Source organism: Engystomops pustulosus, chromosome 1 (genome assembly GCF_040894005.1).
Source record: "Engystomops pustulosus chromosome 1, aEngPut4.maternal, whole genome shotgun sequence".
Taxonomy (NCBI): domain Eukaryota; kingdom Metazoa; phylum Chordata; class Amphibia; order Anura; family Leptodactylidae; genus Engystomops; species Engystomops pustulosus.
In genome coordinates, this window is record NC_092411.1 from 121,422,350 (window position 1) to 121,437,293 (window position 14,944).

The following is a 14,944-nucleotide window of genomic DNA, read 5'->3' on the forward strand; positions in this document are numbered from 1 at the left end:
TACTGACAGTATGCAAGGCGGTATAGGTTATAAATCACATTTCACCCTGTTAACACAGAATTATTCATTTTCAGGCCGGCGAAATCTGAGGTTAGTAATGGAATATCTACCATATGGAAGTCTCCGAGACTATCTGCAAAAAAACAAAGAAAGGATAGATTTCAAAAAACTTCTACAGTACTCCACCCAGATATGCAAGGTAATCCTTATAAAACTGAATAAAGATGTTGTCTTCATGACCCATGTTGCTTATCAAATATATTCAAATTAGGATAACTACTTGGGTCAACTTGGGCATTTCTGTAGAATTTGTTGCATTATTGGCCAGAGCAATTATTAGCATTTTGACATGTACAAATAAAGCAGAAATTACAGCATAAAAAATTGTATTTGACCTAATAAAACTATATATTTTCTGAAAGCAGACACTTGTGCTATTTTCAAAATTTCATTAAGCAGTTTATAAACATAGGCCACTTTGAAAAATCCAACTTTGTCTACAAAAATAAATCCTTTTTAGAGTGAGGGTGAAAAAAATAGAAACCATGCTTGAACATGTAGGTCTAAAGTAGACTGGAACTTGTTAACCTTCATAAATACCTATTGAGTTTTCTTTAAGATATGGTTATATAAAACATATTTTTACTTTCTTACAGGGCATGGAATATTTAACAGTCAAGAGATATATTCATAGAGATTTGGCGACAAGAAATATTTTAGTTGAGAATGAAAATCGAGTGAAAATTGGGGATTTTGGATTAACAAAAGTGCTACCCCAAGACAAAGAGTATTACAAGGTTAAGGAGCCTGGTGAAAGTCCTATCTTCTGGTAAGTGTTAAGAGAGGTTTTGTTCTGGTAATGAAGAAAATATAATTGTGGATACAGCATAACGATTCTGTACATTTTAGTTCTTACCGTATATACCCCAGTATAAGCCGACCCAAGCTTCTAGACGCCAAGTTAAAGGTTTTCAGCACATTCGGCTCATACTCGAGTATATACAGTAATTTTTTTTGGTTACCCATGTTTTATATGGTATTTTTTTTATATTATACAGGTATGCACCAGAAAGTTTGACTGAGAGCAAGTTCTCTGTGGCCTCAGATGTCTGGAGTTTTGGAGTCGTTCTGTATGAGCTGTTTACATATAGTGAAAAAAATAGAAGCCCTCCATCAGTAAGAATCCTAAAAACTTTTATCTCATCTTTTTCTGTGAATAGAATGTAGTTATAGTGAAACAGCTGAAATATACCATGAATATAGTATTCATCAAGTGTTACCGCATAAATGGAAACCTGTTTTGGATGCACCTCTTGCTCAAGTTTTTAGCCACAAACAAGATTTTTTTTTTTACAACATACTGCATTTTGATGCAAAATTTGAAAAAAGGTACTGGTGGTGTTTTCTTTTTTGTAAAACTTGACATCCACTGAACTCACTGGCAGCCACATGACTTAGAAGCATCCTTATATGCAACTCTGTGCCATCAATGTGGCAAAATTTGTAATTGGAGAACACGTTTTGGGGCTGAGGGTCCTTATAAAGCACCAAATATATGTACTGATCACTGAAGCCATCAAGCAGAAGCTGTTCAAATTGTCACAAGTTATTCGTGATTTATACATGTAATTATTAAATGTAAACATTTTGCATGGAGTCACAAAATTGAATATCAAACCAATAGGGAATTAGGATGTTCTGTATAGTAACTTTCTTATAACTTAGCCTTTGACAATTGCACAACATTATTTTTCCTTTGTCATTGACAGGAATTCATGAGGTTGATTGGAAATGATAAACAGGGGCAAATGATTGTATTCCACCTAATAGAGCTGCTGAAGAATGGTGGAAGACTGCCGCAACCAGATGGGTGTCCTAGTGAGGTACTAAACTTATACTCCCTAGTCAGTGCTACACTAGTTTGTATCTAAAGTAGCAATTAGGCATCACTTACCAGGTATAAAATGCCAGCAGTCTTGTTGCTCAGTTTAATCCCAGCTCAGTTATGTTTCATATGATCATTTAATCTACATTATACAGATTTTACCCTTCAGGGTGGGGAAGCACTTAGTCTTCCCTGTGTTTAGGGCTTATTGAAAGAAACAAGATGTAATAATTGTCCGTAAAATCCACCTGGGTAGCCTTCCACAACACCTTCCTAAAACTCATGCAGAGAAAGATGCTGAAGAGAGCATTTCTTCCCTATGTATAGAATGAGGAGAGCAGCGATTTACTTTAGAAGGCGAGTCCCTTTGATGATAAAATACTATAAATCTGCCCTGATTCACATAAATTGTCCCTGCAGTTTTTGAGTGTCCAGAGAACTCATTTTGTTCTGTTAGATATAGTTTCATACTATTTTCCTCAGCCTCCTGACTCTAGCTTCTTTCTGTCAGCTCTTGCAAGCAGTAGGCAGAGTGAGAGTTGAGTGAATAAAAGCACATTTGGTGTAATACACTGGAGATTGTACATTGAGGGAATTTTATTATACTTGAAGGGAACATACTGGAGAGCTAAAACTTTTAATCAGCTTCGATAAAATAGTGTTAACCACATTGTGTGAAGATTAAAATCTTTAAATTAATCAACTAGGTTGTGGTGCCTCCTGCATGATATGAACACACCTGATAGAGGATTTTAGAGGACACAGGCTACACAAATCAACTAAACCAACAGCCAAGACACTCTTTAGCCCCATGCACATGGGTGAGTGCTGCTCGCCCCCTCTCCTCCCCATAGAACCTACTAGCTGCACAGCCGTAGGTATGACCAAAGATTGTGCATGCTCTATCTCAGGGGTCAGGAACCTTTTTGGCTGAGAGAGCCATGAACGCCACATATTTTAAAATGTTATTCCGTAAGAGCCGTACCATATGAACATGCACCCCAGTAGAGAGGTAGTCCCAGTGTCATGGGTGCCCCTGCGATCTACGTCTCGCACCCCTTTCCGAGCTCACTCAACTCGACACTTTCCGGCTCCCGTCCCGGCTGGCAGCGCTTACGCACCGCCACTTGCAAATTTTAAAGGCCAGTGCACTGCTGATTGCCGCAGCCCACTTCCCGGGTTGCTATAAAGAACGGCGGCTCCCAGCATTGCCCATCGGATCTTAGTGCTTCATACCTATGAGGAAGCTTTCCACAGTGTTGACCTCCCATTGTGACCCCGGACCAGTAGATGGGTAACCACAGCATATACTCCCAGTAGATAGGTAGCCACAGCACATACTCCCAGTAGATATGCAGCCACAGCACATGCCCCCAAGTTGGTAGGTAGCCATAGCACATGCCCCTCAGTATATAGGTAGCCACAGCACATGCCCCAAGTATATAAGTAGCCACAACACACGCCCCCAGTATATAGGTAGCCCCAGCACACACTCCCAGTATATAGGTAGCCGCAGCACATGCCTCCCAGTAGATAGGTAGTCACAGCAAAAAAAAAATGAATATTCACTTAACAGTGCTCCCTGCAGCCAGCTCCTCATCGGTCCCACGCTCTTCTCTTTGACCCAGGCTCAGACGATGGCGCCTGGGTCGTTCAAAGGACGTGGGCAGCGGTAACATACTGCGTCCAGTGATCAGTCTAAGAGACACACAGCAGCCATCACTATTTATTAAAGTTCTGTCTAAGAGCCAGATGCAGCCAACAAAAGAGCCATATCTGGCTCCCGAGCCGTACGTTCCCTACCCCTGCTCTATCTGTTTGAGGCTATGGTTCGGAACGGTGAGTGCTTGTTGCACTCACCATACCGAGCCCGTGCGCCATAGCTGTCTATGGAGGACGTATGTACGGCTGCAAGATTGCGGCCGTACATACGTTGTTGTGTGCATACGTCGTCGGTTGTGTGCATGGGGCCTTACTCTTTTCTCGTTCAGTTGACCTACAGAACTTGTGTGACAGATCTGTCCTATCCTCATATCACATGGCTACATTTCTGGGAAATGATCTTCACAATTTTTTTTTAATAGCATACAATTAAAGAAATGTTTATATGTGGCAGATGAACTAAATTAAAAGTCAATGCCCAGACGAGAATAACACTTTAACCTCTGGCACTAGGTTCAGTTACTCCTATGGTCATAGAAGTGGTCATGGGGATATTTTATCTGAAACTGAAGTATTATTTATTATTTTCCAGATTTATGCCATCATGAATGAGTGCTGGAATAACAGCATCAGTCAACGTCCTTCCTTCAAGGATTTGACTGTAAAAGTTGAACGAACAAGGGATTTTATGGGACCATGAAAGCTGCATGATTTACTTGTGGACAGAGCCTGTATTATACCAAACAGAATGTAATGCATCATTGCAAATCACTTCTGGTATGAGCAAGTCTTGCTTGTTTTGGAATGAAAACCTCATTGACATGTACAGTTTTTGTGCAAACAGCAAACAAATGCACTTAGCTGAGGTGTCGTGTTTAGTTCTTCAAGCAGAACAGCCAGTGAAGATGTGGAAGATCATTGTGAATGGACAGCGCTGCATTCACAGTACACAGAGATGAATGCATCTTCTTCATCTGCAAGATGCACAGAATGCACAGAATATTTGTACAGTTAGTTACAGACTCTACCTTTTTCAAGGGCTTTTATTGAATCTAGCACACATTGAACATTTGAATATGTATATTAGTCATTTTCTGTAAATTTGCTAAATAACCTATTTAATACATTTTAAACAGATGTTGGTATGTATCTATCATACCTGTTTTCTAGCAATATGAAGCCTAATACAACAAGGATCAGCTTCTATGGGTAAAGTTAAAGGGATCAAGCATTGCCATTTCCCACTTCCGTAAGTGCTTTTAAAGACACAGAGCAAACAAAGAGCCAGAAAATACATGTGCATGTCAGTCTGTGTATGAACACATACATGTATATGAACACTCAAGATTGCGTTGAAGTTGTTTTCATAGTTTTCTTGTTAGCGCTTCACCTCACATAAGAGTTGCATGTACATCTTCAGGAAAAAAAAAACCTAAAAGGGAACCCATGATGTGAACATTGCGGTCCACTCTGCAGACATCATATTTTACCACAAAATGAGCTATAATCAGGAGAAAAAGAAAATGCCCCATTTCTATTTAAAGGTTTTACACAACTGCATATAACAAAGATATCTGTTTTTTTTAAATTGGATAAAAATACATCCTCTTATGAATAACAACATACAACAGATTTCTCGGTATAGTCAAAATGTAAAAGCTTTATGGGAGAAACGTAGTACGCACCTCAAATCAATAGCTTGTGGATCCACCTTTAACAGTAATAACACGAAGTAATAGTTTTATGAAGTACTTTATCAGTTTCTCTCATCAATCCTCTAGAATGTGTGCCCGTTTTTCTTTAAATAATAGCTTTAAGTTATAGAAGTTTGTGGGCGTTTGTCTATGCACAGCTCCTTTTAAGGTGCTAACGTAGGATTATAATTGAGTTGGAGTAGTTTTTTCTGCTGTTCTTGGGATCACTGTCCTATTTCATGACCCAGTTTCAGCCAAACTTTAGCTGTTGGATAAATAGCTTCACATACTCTAGAATACTCTGTGGTATAGAGAACAGTTCATGGGTGACTCAATGTTTGCAAGGTAAACAGCTCCTGAGGCTACAAACGGGCCCAAAACCCTACAATCCTATGCTTCATAGTAAGTTCTACTTTTTCCACACAAGGCCTTTGCATTTTGCACTATTTTTTGTTAAATTATGACATTGTAGAATTTGTTCAGTGTCATTATTTATCTGACATTGTATTAATGAATACAACCTTATTTTAAGATCTTCTAGAGCAGTGGTGGCGAACCTATGGCACGGGTACCTGCACCATCACCCTACTGCAGAGTTCGCCAGACAGGACTCCAGGCCTCTTGCAGTCCCAGGAAGCTACAATGATAAACAAAACTTCTTCTCCTTCCTTCTACTGTATTGGTGTCATCAGGTGCTTATACAATTTAAACCTGTGACAGAGCAATGAGTAATAAGTTTCTGCTTAAATTGTGGCATCGGCACTTTGCAAAAAATATGTGGGTTTTGGATGTAGTTTAGGCACTCGGCATCTAAAAGGTTTGCCATCACTGTCCTAGAGTCTGGAGAAGTTTAAAACTATGAACTGATTCGTAAAGCCATAATATTAAAAGAGGACTACATTATTTATATATATACATTATACATATACAGTCATATCATGTTCCCTTTAAGTCATATTTAACCTGTAAGTGGATAATTTGTAACTTTGTAATATTCATTCATTGAGGAAAGCTGTTTCGCTGTGACTTTTTCTTCTCTTTGTCTGGTAGTGAGCAGTGTATCTGAAAGCTTTCTGAATTTCACTTCTGACAGGTAAGGATGGTAATGAATAACTCTTTCCATACCTAGATAGTATTTCCCTTGATGATTCAGTTTCTCTGAGCAGATCCGACGCTTTTCTGTAAAGAGTCATGATAAACATTATCATGGTCTTATATGATCAGCTGTTAGTGGAGGAAGGACAAGAAAGCTAAATAAGGAAGAAAAGCAGAGGAGAAAGAAGGTCACAGGAACATATTTCTTTAATGAAGTATATTTCAAAGTTTACATGGTGTGTTTTTGCATGTTTACCATGTGTTTGGCTGGTTTGAATCCATTTTCTTCATTTCAAAATGAAAAAAGCTTTTAAAAACGCACCAGAAACGCACTGTGTGACCACATCCTGAAACAACTTGCTAGAGCTAAATTTTTTTTATATAGCCTTATCTCCAAAACAACAAAAATATTGTTACTCTACTCCCTGTTAGATAGACTAAAGCCAAAAAATAGGCAGATCAGCAGTAATTTGGCTATTTTTAGCAAACCTGCATGTTCCAACATTATGCAGAAAATTGATTGTTGCATTGTTGAGAAGAACATTAGGCATTCATTTTAGGTATTTACAATTTATTTTTAAATTTTCCTTTCCTGAAAGCTTTTTCTATGATTAAGAAGCATCCTCTCCCCCATTCCCCACAGCACAACAAAAATTACCACACTTGTCACTAAAATGGAGCCTGGTATATGAAAGAGATTTTTGAGAAACAGCAGGACAGAGGGCTTATTTGATTTGCATGCAACTCCTTAAAAGATATGTTGCTATTTACCATTGTGCCTTTTGTAGATGTTATTTTATACATAAATGTTACTCGGCTATAATCGGAAAGCGAGCATTGAAACATCAATGAGGTGAACTCACATAAAAATTTTGCGTGTGAAAGGCTTATTACTAGAGCTTATTGTAAACCTTAAGGCCACACAATAAAGGTTTGGTCAAAAATCTGAAAACAATGTTTTGAAAATGTAGAAGACCGTTTTGTGTCCAGTAGACCATTTGGAGACCTGTTTAAGTTCAAATTCCTGCAAAATATAAAGAAATAGGTTTATTTATTATTTCTCTAAAATACCTATTACAAGCTACGTAATTAAGGGGTTGTGAATAGAAGCAGACATGCTGATCATTGCAGGATCCAAATGTATCACACACTGGATACCTATTATAAAAATAGATCATTGATTTCAAAAATACATATAGGGCCAGTCCACCCCTTTCAATTAAAATCCCTTAGTGCACAATGACAAATTTAGCTTTTGGTTTTTCTTTATTGCCTATACATAATGGTGATTATCGGCTAGTTCTGTTCTCATGCATAATACTTATTATTAATTCATACTAAATGAGATATGGGAATAGTCATTTTCTAAATTTTATATAGATTTTGCCAGTTCTTCACAGCAGTGCTTCTGCCCCGCTCCTTCCCCCTCCCCACTGAGCAGTGGAAAGTGGCATGGCTCTGTGTATTTGAATGGAGCTTTGGCTTTATCCTGTGGTGTAGAAGACCTGGAGCATGGTTGTGCAGGAGCTTCCTGAAGGGCATACAGTACTGCAGCTGCACCATAGGTCAAACCAATACTGATGTATTTCATAAAGGAGCCATATCAAGTAAACACTATTTCACCTCATTAATGCTGGGTACTGGGCAAGTAAGGCATATTGTTTAGGAGAATCACCCAAACAATATTTCTGCAGAAGTTGAACTTGTTTTAGAAAATAGAGAATGTACAATAATTAGTGATCTTAGTGATGTAAAGAAAGATGGTGTGTAAATGTAGCCTTTTTCTCAAAATAGAAAAAAATAATATCCATTATTAACATCTGCAGTGAAATAACTAGAATAAATTTATATTTCAAAGTGACTTTATTTTATATTAAAAACATTTTAAAGAAAACATCTACCATCATTTTGACTGATGATAGACTCCTATTACTTGCTTATGTATTCTTTGAGCAGCGATGCGTAATCTGTGTGCGCTATGTAAATTATAATGATTATTATTATTATGCTGGGGAGCAGAACTGTTTTTATCCTGGAACGGTGAGATGCTGAAGAAATCAAATTTTTGAAAATATGCAAATTATGGCTTACTGCGCCTCTTGGCTCCATCAGATTTTAATTTATTCATGCCCCACACATACCAGCCTAGTCCTGCCCTAAGAGCTTGCAGAAAGCCGTGTGAGGTCACCGTCTCTCTGCAAACTATACAGATGGGACCCAGTTTCTTCACAATCTAGCCATTCCAGTATATAATAAATGCAGTTCCGACCTTTAGAAGACAATAATGAGCATGTGAGTAATAGTCTATAATCAGTCAGTCTGATGGTAGATGTGCGTTAAAGGAAACCTACCACTTGAAGTGGCAGGTCTCCGATGGCAATTCCGGGCACCAGCTCAGGGTGAGCTGGTGCCGGAGCTTATTTTAGTTAGTGTTTTAAACCGCGGTATCGCGGTTTAAAACACTTCTTAAACGTTATAGCCGACACATGGAGGTACGCGCTCGGCGCTTACCGTGCGCGCGGCTACATAGGAAGTGAAGGAGAGCCGCGCGCATGGTAAGCGCCGAGCGCGTACCTCCCTGCGCCGGCTATAAAGTTTAAGAAGTGTTTTAAACCGCGATACCGCGGTTTAAAACACTAACTAAAATAAGCTCCGGCACCAGCTCACCCAGAGCTGGTGCTCGGTATTGCCATCGGAAACCTGCCACTACAAGTGGTAGGTTTCCTTTAAGGAAAAAAGATTCATACTGATCATACTGATCCTGACATAAAACACATTCAGATTCTAAGAATATAGTTTTTAGCGTAGTTCGCCATTTTAAACATACTTCAATCTTCAATTCTACATAAATTGAGCTGATTTACATATGATTTGCTTCTTTACCTTTCATCTTTTATCACACCTTTTCAGATGGATGTATACATTTTTTCCACAGTTGACTTTCAGCATTTTTGTAACTAGCAGACCATGCCGGGCAGTTCCAGGGGCAGGTCAAAGAGCAATTCTAAAGCAGGCAGGACCTGGCCTATAATTAACCTTGTGCACCAGTGCCTCTTAGGATATCTGGTGTACCTATGGGGCAGCGTAAACATCAACGAGCATTTTCTAATACAAAAAGTCATCTAAAACTCAATTTTTTTAAATTATATATTGAAGAAGATTGTCAATGATATCTTTGTACTAAGAAAGTCTTCATTTGCATAATCTCATTGATTTAAAAATCTTGTGGCTCATCACACCTTGTTGTTGTTTCTGATACCAAGGGTCGTGAGTTCAAAGTCCAACTGAGAAGCATTATAAAAATTGCCATATTCTAACCATCTTGGTAGCAGCACTAACAATGACAGGAGCCAATCCCTGGTGTCAGATGGGAGGTGGAGTATTTCTTGTGTACAGAGATAAACTTCCTGTACACAAGACAAGGTTGAGTGTTTGTTCAGAAATATGTTAACATTTGAAAGCTTTTTTTCTCCCCCAGAACAACCACTTGCTAAATGATGTGCAGTTTATTTTTATTTTTTTACAAAGTTTTGCCATACACTTTTTTTGATCCATAAATTAAAGGCTATGCTTTTCTATGGCTTCTCTAGATATCCTCCATATCATGTTGGATTATCACATTGCCTCTTATTTATCCTACAACCAAGGCCCCAAGTTGTGACAGGAATAGTTCTATTGGTGGTGAAAACATGTAATATACACCGCACACTTTCTCTTATGAAGGGCATTTACTTTGCAGTAGTTGTCTGTAAATGACAGAATGATTCAGTACATGTACTGATGTCATCAATTACCTCAGAATATTGTTAATGTTATATTTAAGTTGTTAGAGGTGCCAGTATCAGAGCAGGTTTTACAATGTATGTTTTAGAATGTCTCATGTCTTAGTTTAGAGTGATCCCACAATAGGATCTCCATACTTGTCCTGAATGTACAAGTGCTTACGAAGAGGTGGCTGGAAAAATGTTGCCACCACACTATTAAAATCGTTGAGATTAATGGAAACCTACAAATGGGATTGCTCCTTTAAATCTTCTGTTGTGCAGTGTTCTTACTGCTGTTGCCTCTATTGTACATAGCTTGGCCTTTTTTTTTTTTACATTTGTTTCCATGCCTAATCGCACCTGCTTCTGTTTGTATTTTAAGGTGAAAAAGCAATTTGTATGTCAAACCGTGTAAAGAATGGATTTGTAAAACATATTTTATGTCTGTATAATATTTCTCAGGGATATGTAAATACTTCTGTATGTCATTTGAGATCTTCCAAAAGTAAAGAAGAAAATTAAGTGGCTTGTTCTGTTCATGAACATAACTTTTAGCGAAAGGCAATGAATTTTCTTTACTCTCTTATTTAGAAGTGCTTTTTACGTAGTTCTTTTTATTTCTGGAAGAAGGGGTCACTATTGGATGGGGCTGTGTTTTGTGATTTTATGCCACAGCTATTGATTACTTTATTTGGGACTGTATAAGCAAAAGAGCTTTAGCCTTTAATAAAAAAAGAAAAAAAAAATTTTTTTTTTTTTAAATAACTTGTCTGCATTTTTATTCACCTCTGGTGAGACTCCACTTGTGGAGCTACAAAAATTTTACTGCTTTCCTTGGTAATCTGCAACCACAAATTGCATATTGCTAGCCTGAATTCTTGAATGGAACCTGTTATTTACATTTCTGTTTTAATAAATGCCGTATTTACAATGTTCTTGTCAATTTAACTTTGTGCTGTTTCCCTATTATTAATCCTGGAAATGTATAAATGAATGGTCTGCAACAGCTTAAAAATTATTAGAAATAAAGGAGAGCCACAATAAGTATAAACGCCATTTCTAAATTATGGGGAAAGATTTATTTCAGTTAAGAGGAACAAGTTCAATTTATTTTGTCTTGAGAAGAGACAAATAAAAGGTGAAAACGAGAAAAAAAAAGTTTAAAGGCAACAAGGCTCATTTACAAAGAGCTGTAAATCTCATCATAGCACCAACTTTGAAAGCTTCAAATGGGACCTAGATGCCTTTGTAGACAAAAACAACACTTTTGTGTTTTCATTTTTCACTCCCCACCTTCAAAGATCTATAGCTTTTTTATTTTTCCATGTACAGAGCTGTGTTGGCTTATTTTCTGTATAACAAATTACACTTTATAATGGTGGTATTTAATATTCCATGCCGTGTACTGGGAAGTGGGGAAAAAAAATTCAAATGCAGTGAAATTGGTAAAAAAAAAGCATTTGTGCCATATTCTTGTGGGCTTGGATTTTACGGATTTCACTTTATGCCCCAAATGACATGTCTACTGTATTCTTTGTGTCAGTACGTTTACGGGGATACCAAATTTGTATAAGTTTTGTAATGTTTTCATACATTTACAAAAATTATAACCTCCTGTACAAAAAAATGTTTTTGGATTTTGCCATCTTCTGGCACTAGTAACTCTTTCATACTTTGTTGTACGGAGTTTTGGGAGGCTTCGTTTTTTGTGGCTTTTGATGACGTTTACAATGTTATCTTTTTTAGGACTGTAAGACCTTTTGATCACTTTTTATAGAATTTTTTTATGGCAAAAAAGTGCCAGTTTTGACTTTGGGCGCGATTTTCCGTTATGGGGTTAAACGCAGTGAAAAAACGTTATTATATTTTGATATATCGGGCATTTTTGGACACGTCGATACCTAATGTGTTTATGATTTTTACTGTTTATTTATATTAGTTCTAGGGAAAGGGCGGTGATTTGAGTTTTTAGGTTTTTTATTATAATTTTTTTTTTTTTAACTTTTTGCTTATTTTTACTATTTTTCAGACTCCCTAGGATACTTTAACCCTAGGTTGTCTGTACGATCCTATCATATACTGCCATACTACAGTATGTTTTTTTTCTGGATTTGCGCCGCTGAGACAGGTATTTAACAGGGGATTGTGACGCACACGATCGGATGGTGGCGCAGCTGCGCTGACTTTCATGGGATAGAAATCGGGGGGCATGCCGTCGGACAAGCCGACTGAGGAAGGGAATTTAACACTCAAATATTGTCACAAGATCAAGCACTTACATACACCAAGAAAAAGGTGAACTTCAGCAGACCTGAGCGGGGAAGCAACACATGCAGGATATCAGGCGCACGATCTTAGTGAATCGAGGAAGAGTGCATTCTGGTCGGACGATGCACTTTGGGTGAACTCCTCCTGACGGGTAAGTAATTGTGCCCCAATGTCATTAGTCACAACAGACTTTCTTACTCTGTTACCAAAGTAACATAGTTACTGTTATGTGTAACTGCCATCACTGTACATTACCTCACTGAGATGTTTTGCCGCAACACTGGCTGATGCACTGCAACCAACTGACTACAGCCAAAGTAAGTGATCATCACATCACCTGCCCAGGCAGGTGCAGGACATGTGATGTGGACATGTGACTAGCGACCATCTTCTGTCCTGTGTCTGCTCCAGGGGGAGGAAATCAATGGACTGATGAAAGGGCCAGTAGCATTTTAATTCTTTTTTACAATTTATGTGTATTTCCGCTAAGGGGTGCAAAATTTTAAATAACTATTTACATATTAGCTTATGTTTTCAGGGCCATTTTGTATATGAATTATGCTTATTCCTGGAATACCCCTTTTAAACATTTGTGTTCCTTTCATGTCATGAAAGACTAAGTTTTTAAAGGAAATCTACCACCTGGATGAAGAATTGTAAACCAAGCACACCATTATGGTGTGGCCCCCTGTGGCAGTATCTGCTCTTCTTTAAGCTTTTTATGTCCTTGTTTTTAAGAAAAAAAAAAGGTTTTAAAAATAATGCAATTGAGCCCGTGGGACTCCAGGCCCTCTTATAAAACCGAAGCCCCTCAGGCTCATTTCCATAATTTTATATTGAATCCGTTTATTAACACAACAATACATATGTGAAAAGAAACATAACAGTAAACGATACATCCATATAACAATGGAGGTAACATCGTTACAGAGGCAAATATAAAGAAGTTAATGTGGCAGTGTGCACAGGAGCGCTACTAGGGAAGAGGGGAGATGGTCCGTCATTTACAGGTATGCTTTGATGATAAGCTTTTGCGGGCTTGCAGGTATGTAGGAAGAAGAACATAACCTAGCATGAAATGAGACATACATCATCAGAACATAAATCGTATAGAAGGTTATGAGGTTATGGTATGACACAGCAGAGGGATCCCTTACTACCTGGCTGTTTCAAAATATTGAGCTATGTGATTCACAAAAGGACTGTTCCTGGAGACAAGCCCCGGTCTGTGGCCGTCTAACCCTGCTAAGCTAGAATATGTCTAATAGTAATTGTGTGACAAGACTTGGGACCTGAAGCAAATATCTACCCCTGTAGCTGTGAACCTGGTACCTCCTGCCCATAAGGTATCAAAACAGAAATCAACAAAGTGGCAAAGATAGAGGGTACACACACATTAGGAAAAGGACACAAGGGGGGACATCTAATAAAAAAGACAGGCACATAAAAGACATGAATGCAAGAGCTTCTAGGAGTATCTGGCCGCCTACTCTCCAAAAAGGTCCCTGAAACCCTGAGATTCCTTATATGTCAACCATGGGCCCTAGACTCGCAAGTATCTTTTGTGGGCATCCGGTGCCATAGCTGGCAGTTCCTCCATATGGGATAGGACCAGCATCTCCTGAATCCACTCTGAGATGGTAGGACAGACAGCTGAACGCCAGTGTCAGGGGATTACCGCTCTGGCTGTGATTAAACAAAATCTTAGTAGATCTTGGGTCCCGGAAGGATCGATAGTAAAGCCATCTCAGGAGAAGCGGTCACTTTCTTACATGTGATCTGCTTGTATGTTAAAAATACTTTGTCCCGGAATTGCTGGAGCACAGGACAGGTCCACAAACTATACAGCATATCTCCCCTTTCTGTGCCATTTCACCAGCAGGAGTCCAAGACAGAAGGAAAGGCTAGATGCAGCACCGCCGGCACCCTGTACCACTTAGACACAATCTTGTAACCTTTCTCTTGGGCAGCACTGGCAGAAGACAATTTATGAGTGAAGAGAAAAGATGTACTGTATGGATGTACTTATCTCTTGCTCCCAGCCTTTTACAAATGGGATCTCCGCTTTTTCTGTGCACCTCGACGGGAGCAGAACTGAGCGGGACATCGCCCTCAAATGCAGTGAGAGAATCAGCAAGTGCTAGTTATGAAGGATCAAAATTGTGAATGCTCGAAATATGACAGCCATTAAATATGTTGCCTGGGCAACGAGGCATGAGGCCTTGTGATACATCTTGAGGTCTAAAAGGCCCACACCTCCTCTGGACTTAAGGCGGGACGGAACTTTCCATGCTATCCTGGGATGATTGGTGCCCCAAATGAATTTTAGGAATGCAGATCTCAGGGTGCAGAAGAACCGTGCTAGAGGGACAATGGGTACACCCTGAAAGACGTATAGAAACCGAGGAAGAACATCCATTTTATGATCATTGATTCTGCCGAACCAAGCTTTCGGTTATATTGCAATAGGTCCTTCAAGGTGCGCTCTCAGAGGGGTGTGTAGTTAAGGGCATATAGCCTAGATAGAACAGTTGGGGACCAATATGCCCAGATATCATATTGAGGTTTGCTGCCAC

General features: G+C 38.7%; 1 protein-coding gene across 2 annotated transcripts in view; it reads left to right on the forward strand.

The window, feature by feature from the left end:
• Positions 1–8,717, forward strand: part of JAK2 (Janus kinase 2) — a 134,313-nt gene extending 125,596 nt beyond the window's left edge. For both annotated transcript variants that reach the window (XM_072151912.1, XM_072151920.1), the window contains exons 20-24: positions 75–199; positions 657–829; positions 1,059–1,176; positions 1,770–1,883; positions 4,140–8,717. In XM_072151912.1, coding sequence (XP_072008013.1) covers positions 75–199; positions 657–829; positions 1,059–1,176; positions 1,770–1,883; positions 4,140–4,247 — 638 coding nt within the window. In that variant the 3' untranslated portion in view covers positions 4,248–8,717. The remainder of the gene's footprint in view (positions 1–74; positions 200–656; positions 830–1,058; positions 1,177–1,769; positions 1,884–4,139) is intronic.
• The last annotated feature ends 6,227 nt before the right edge of the window (positions 8,718–14,944 follow it).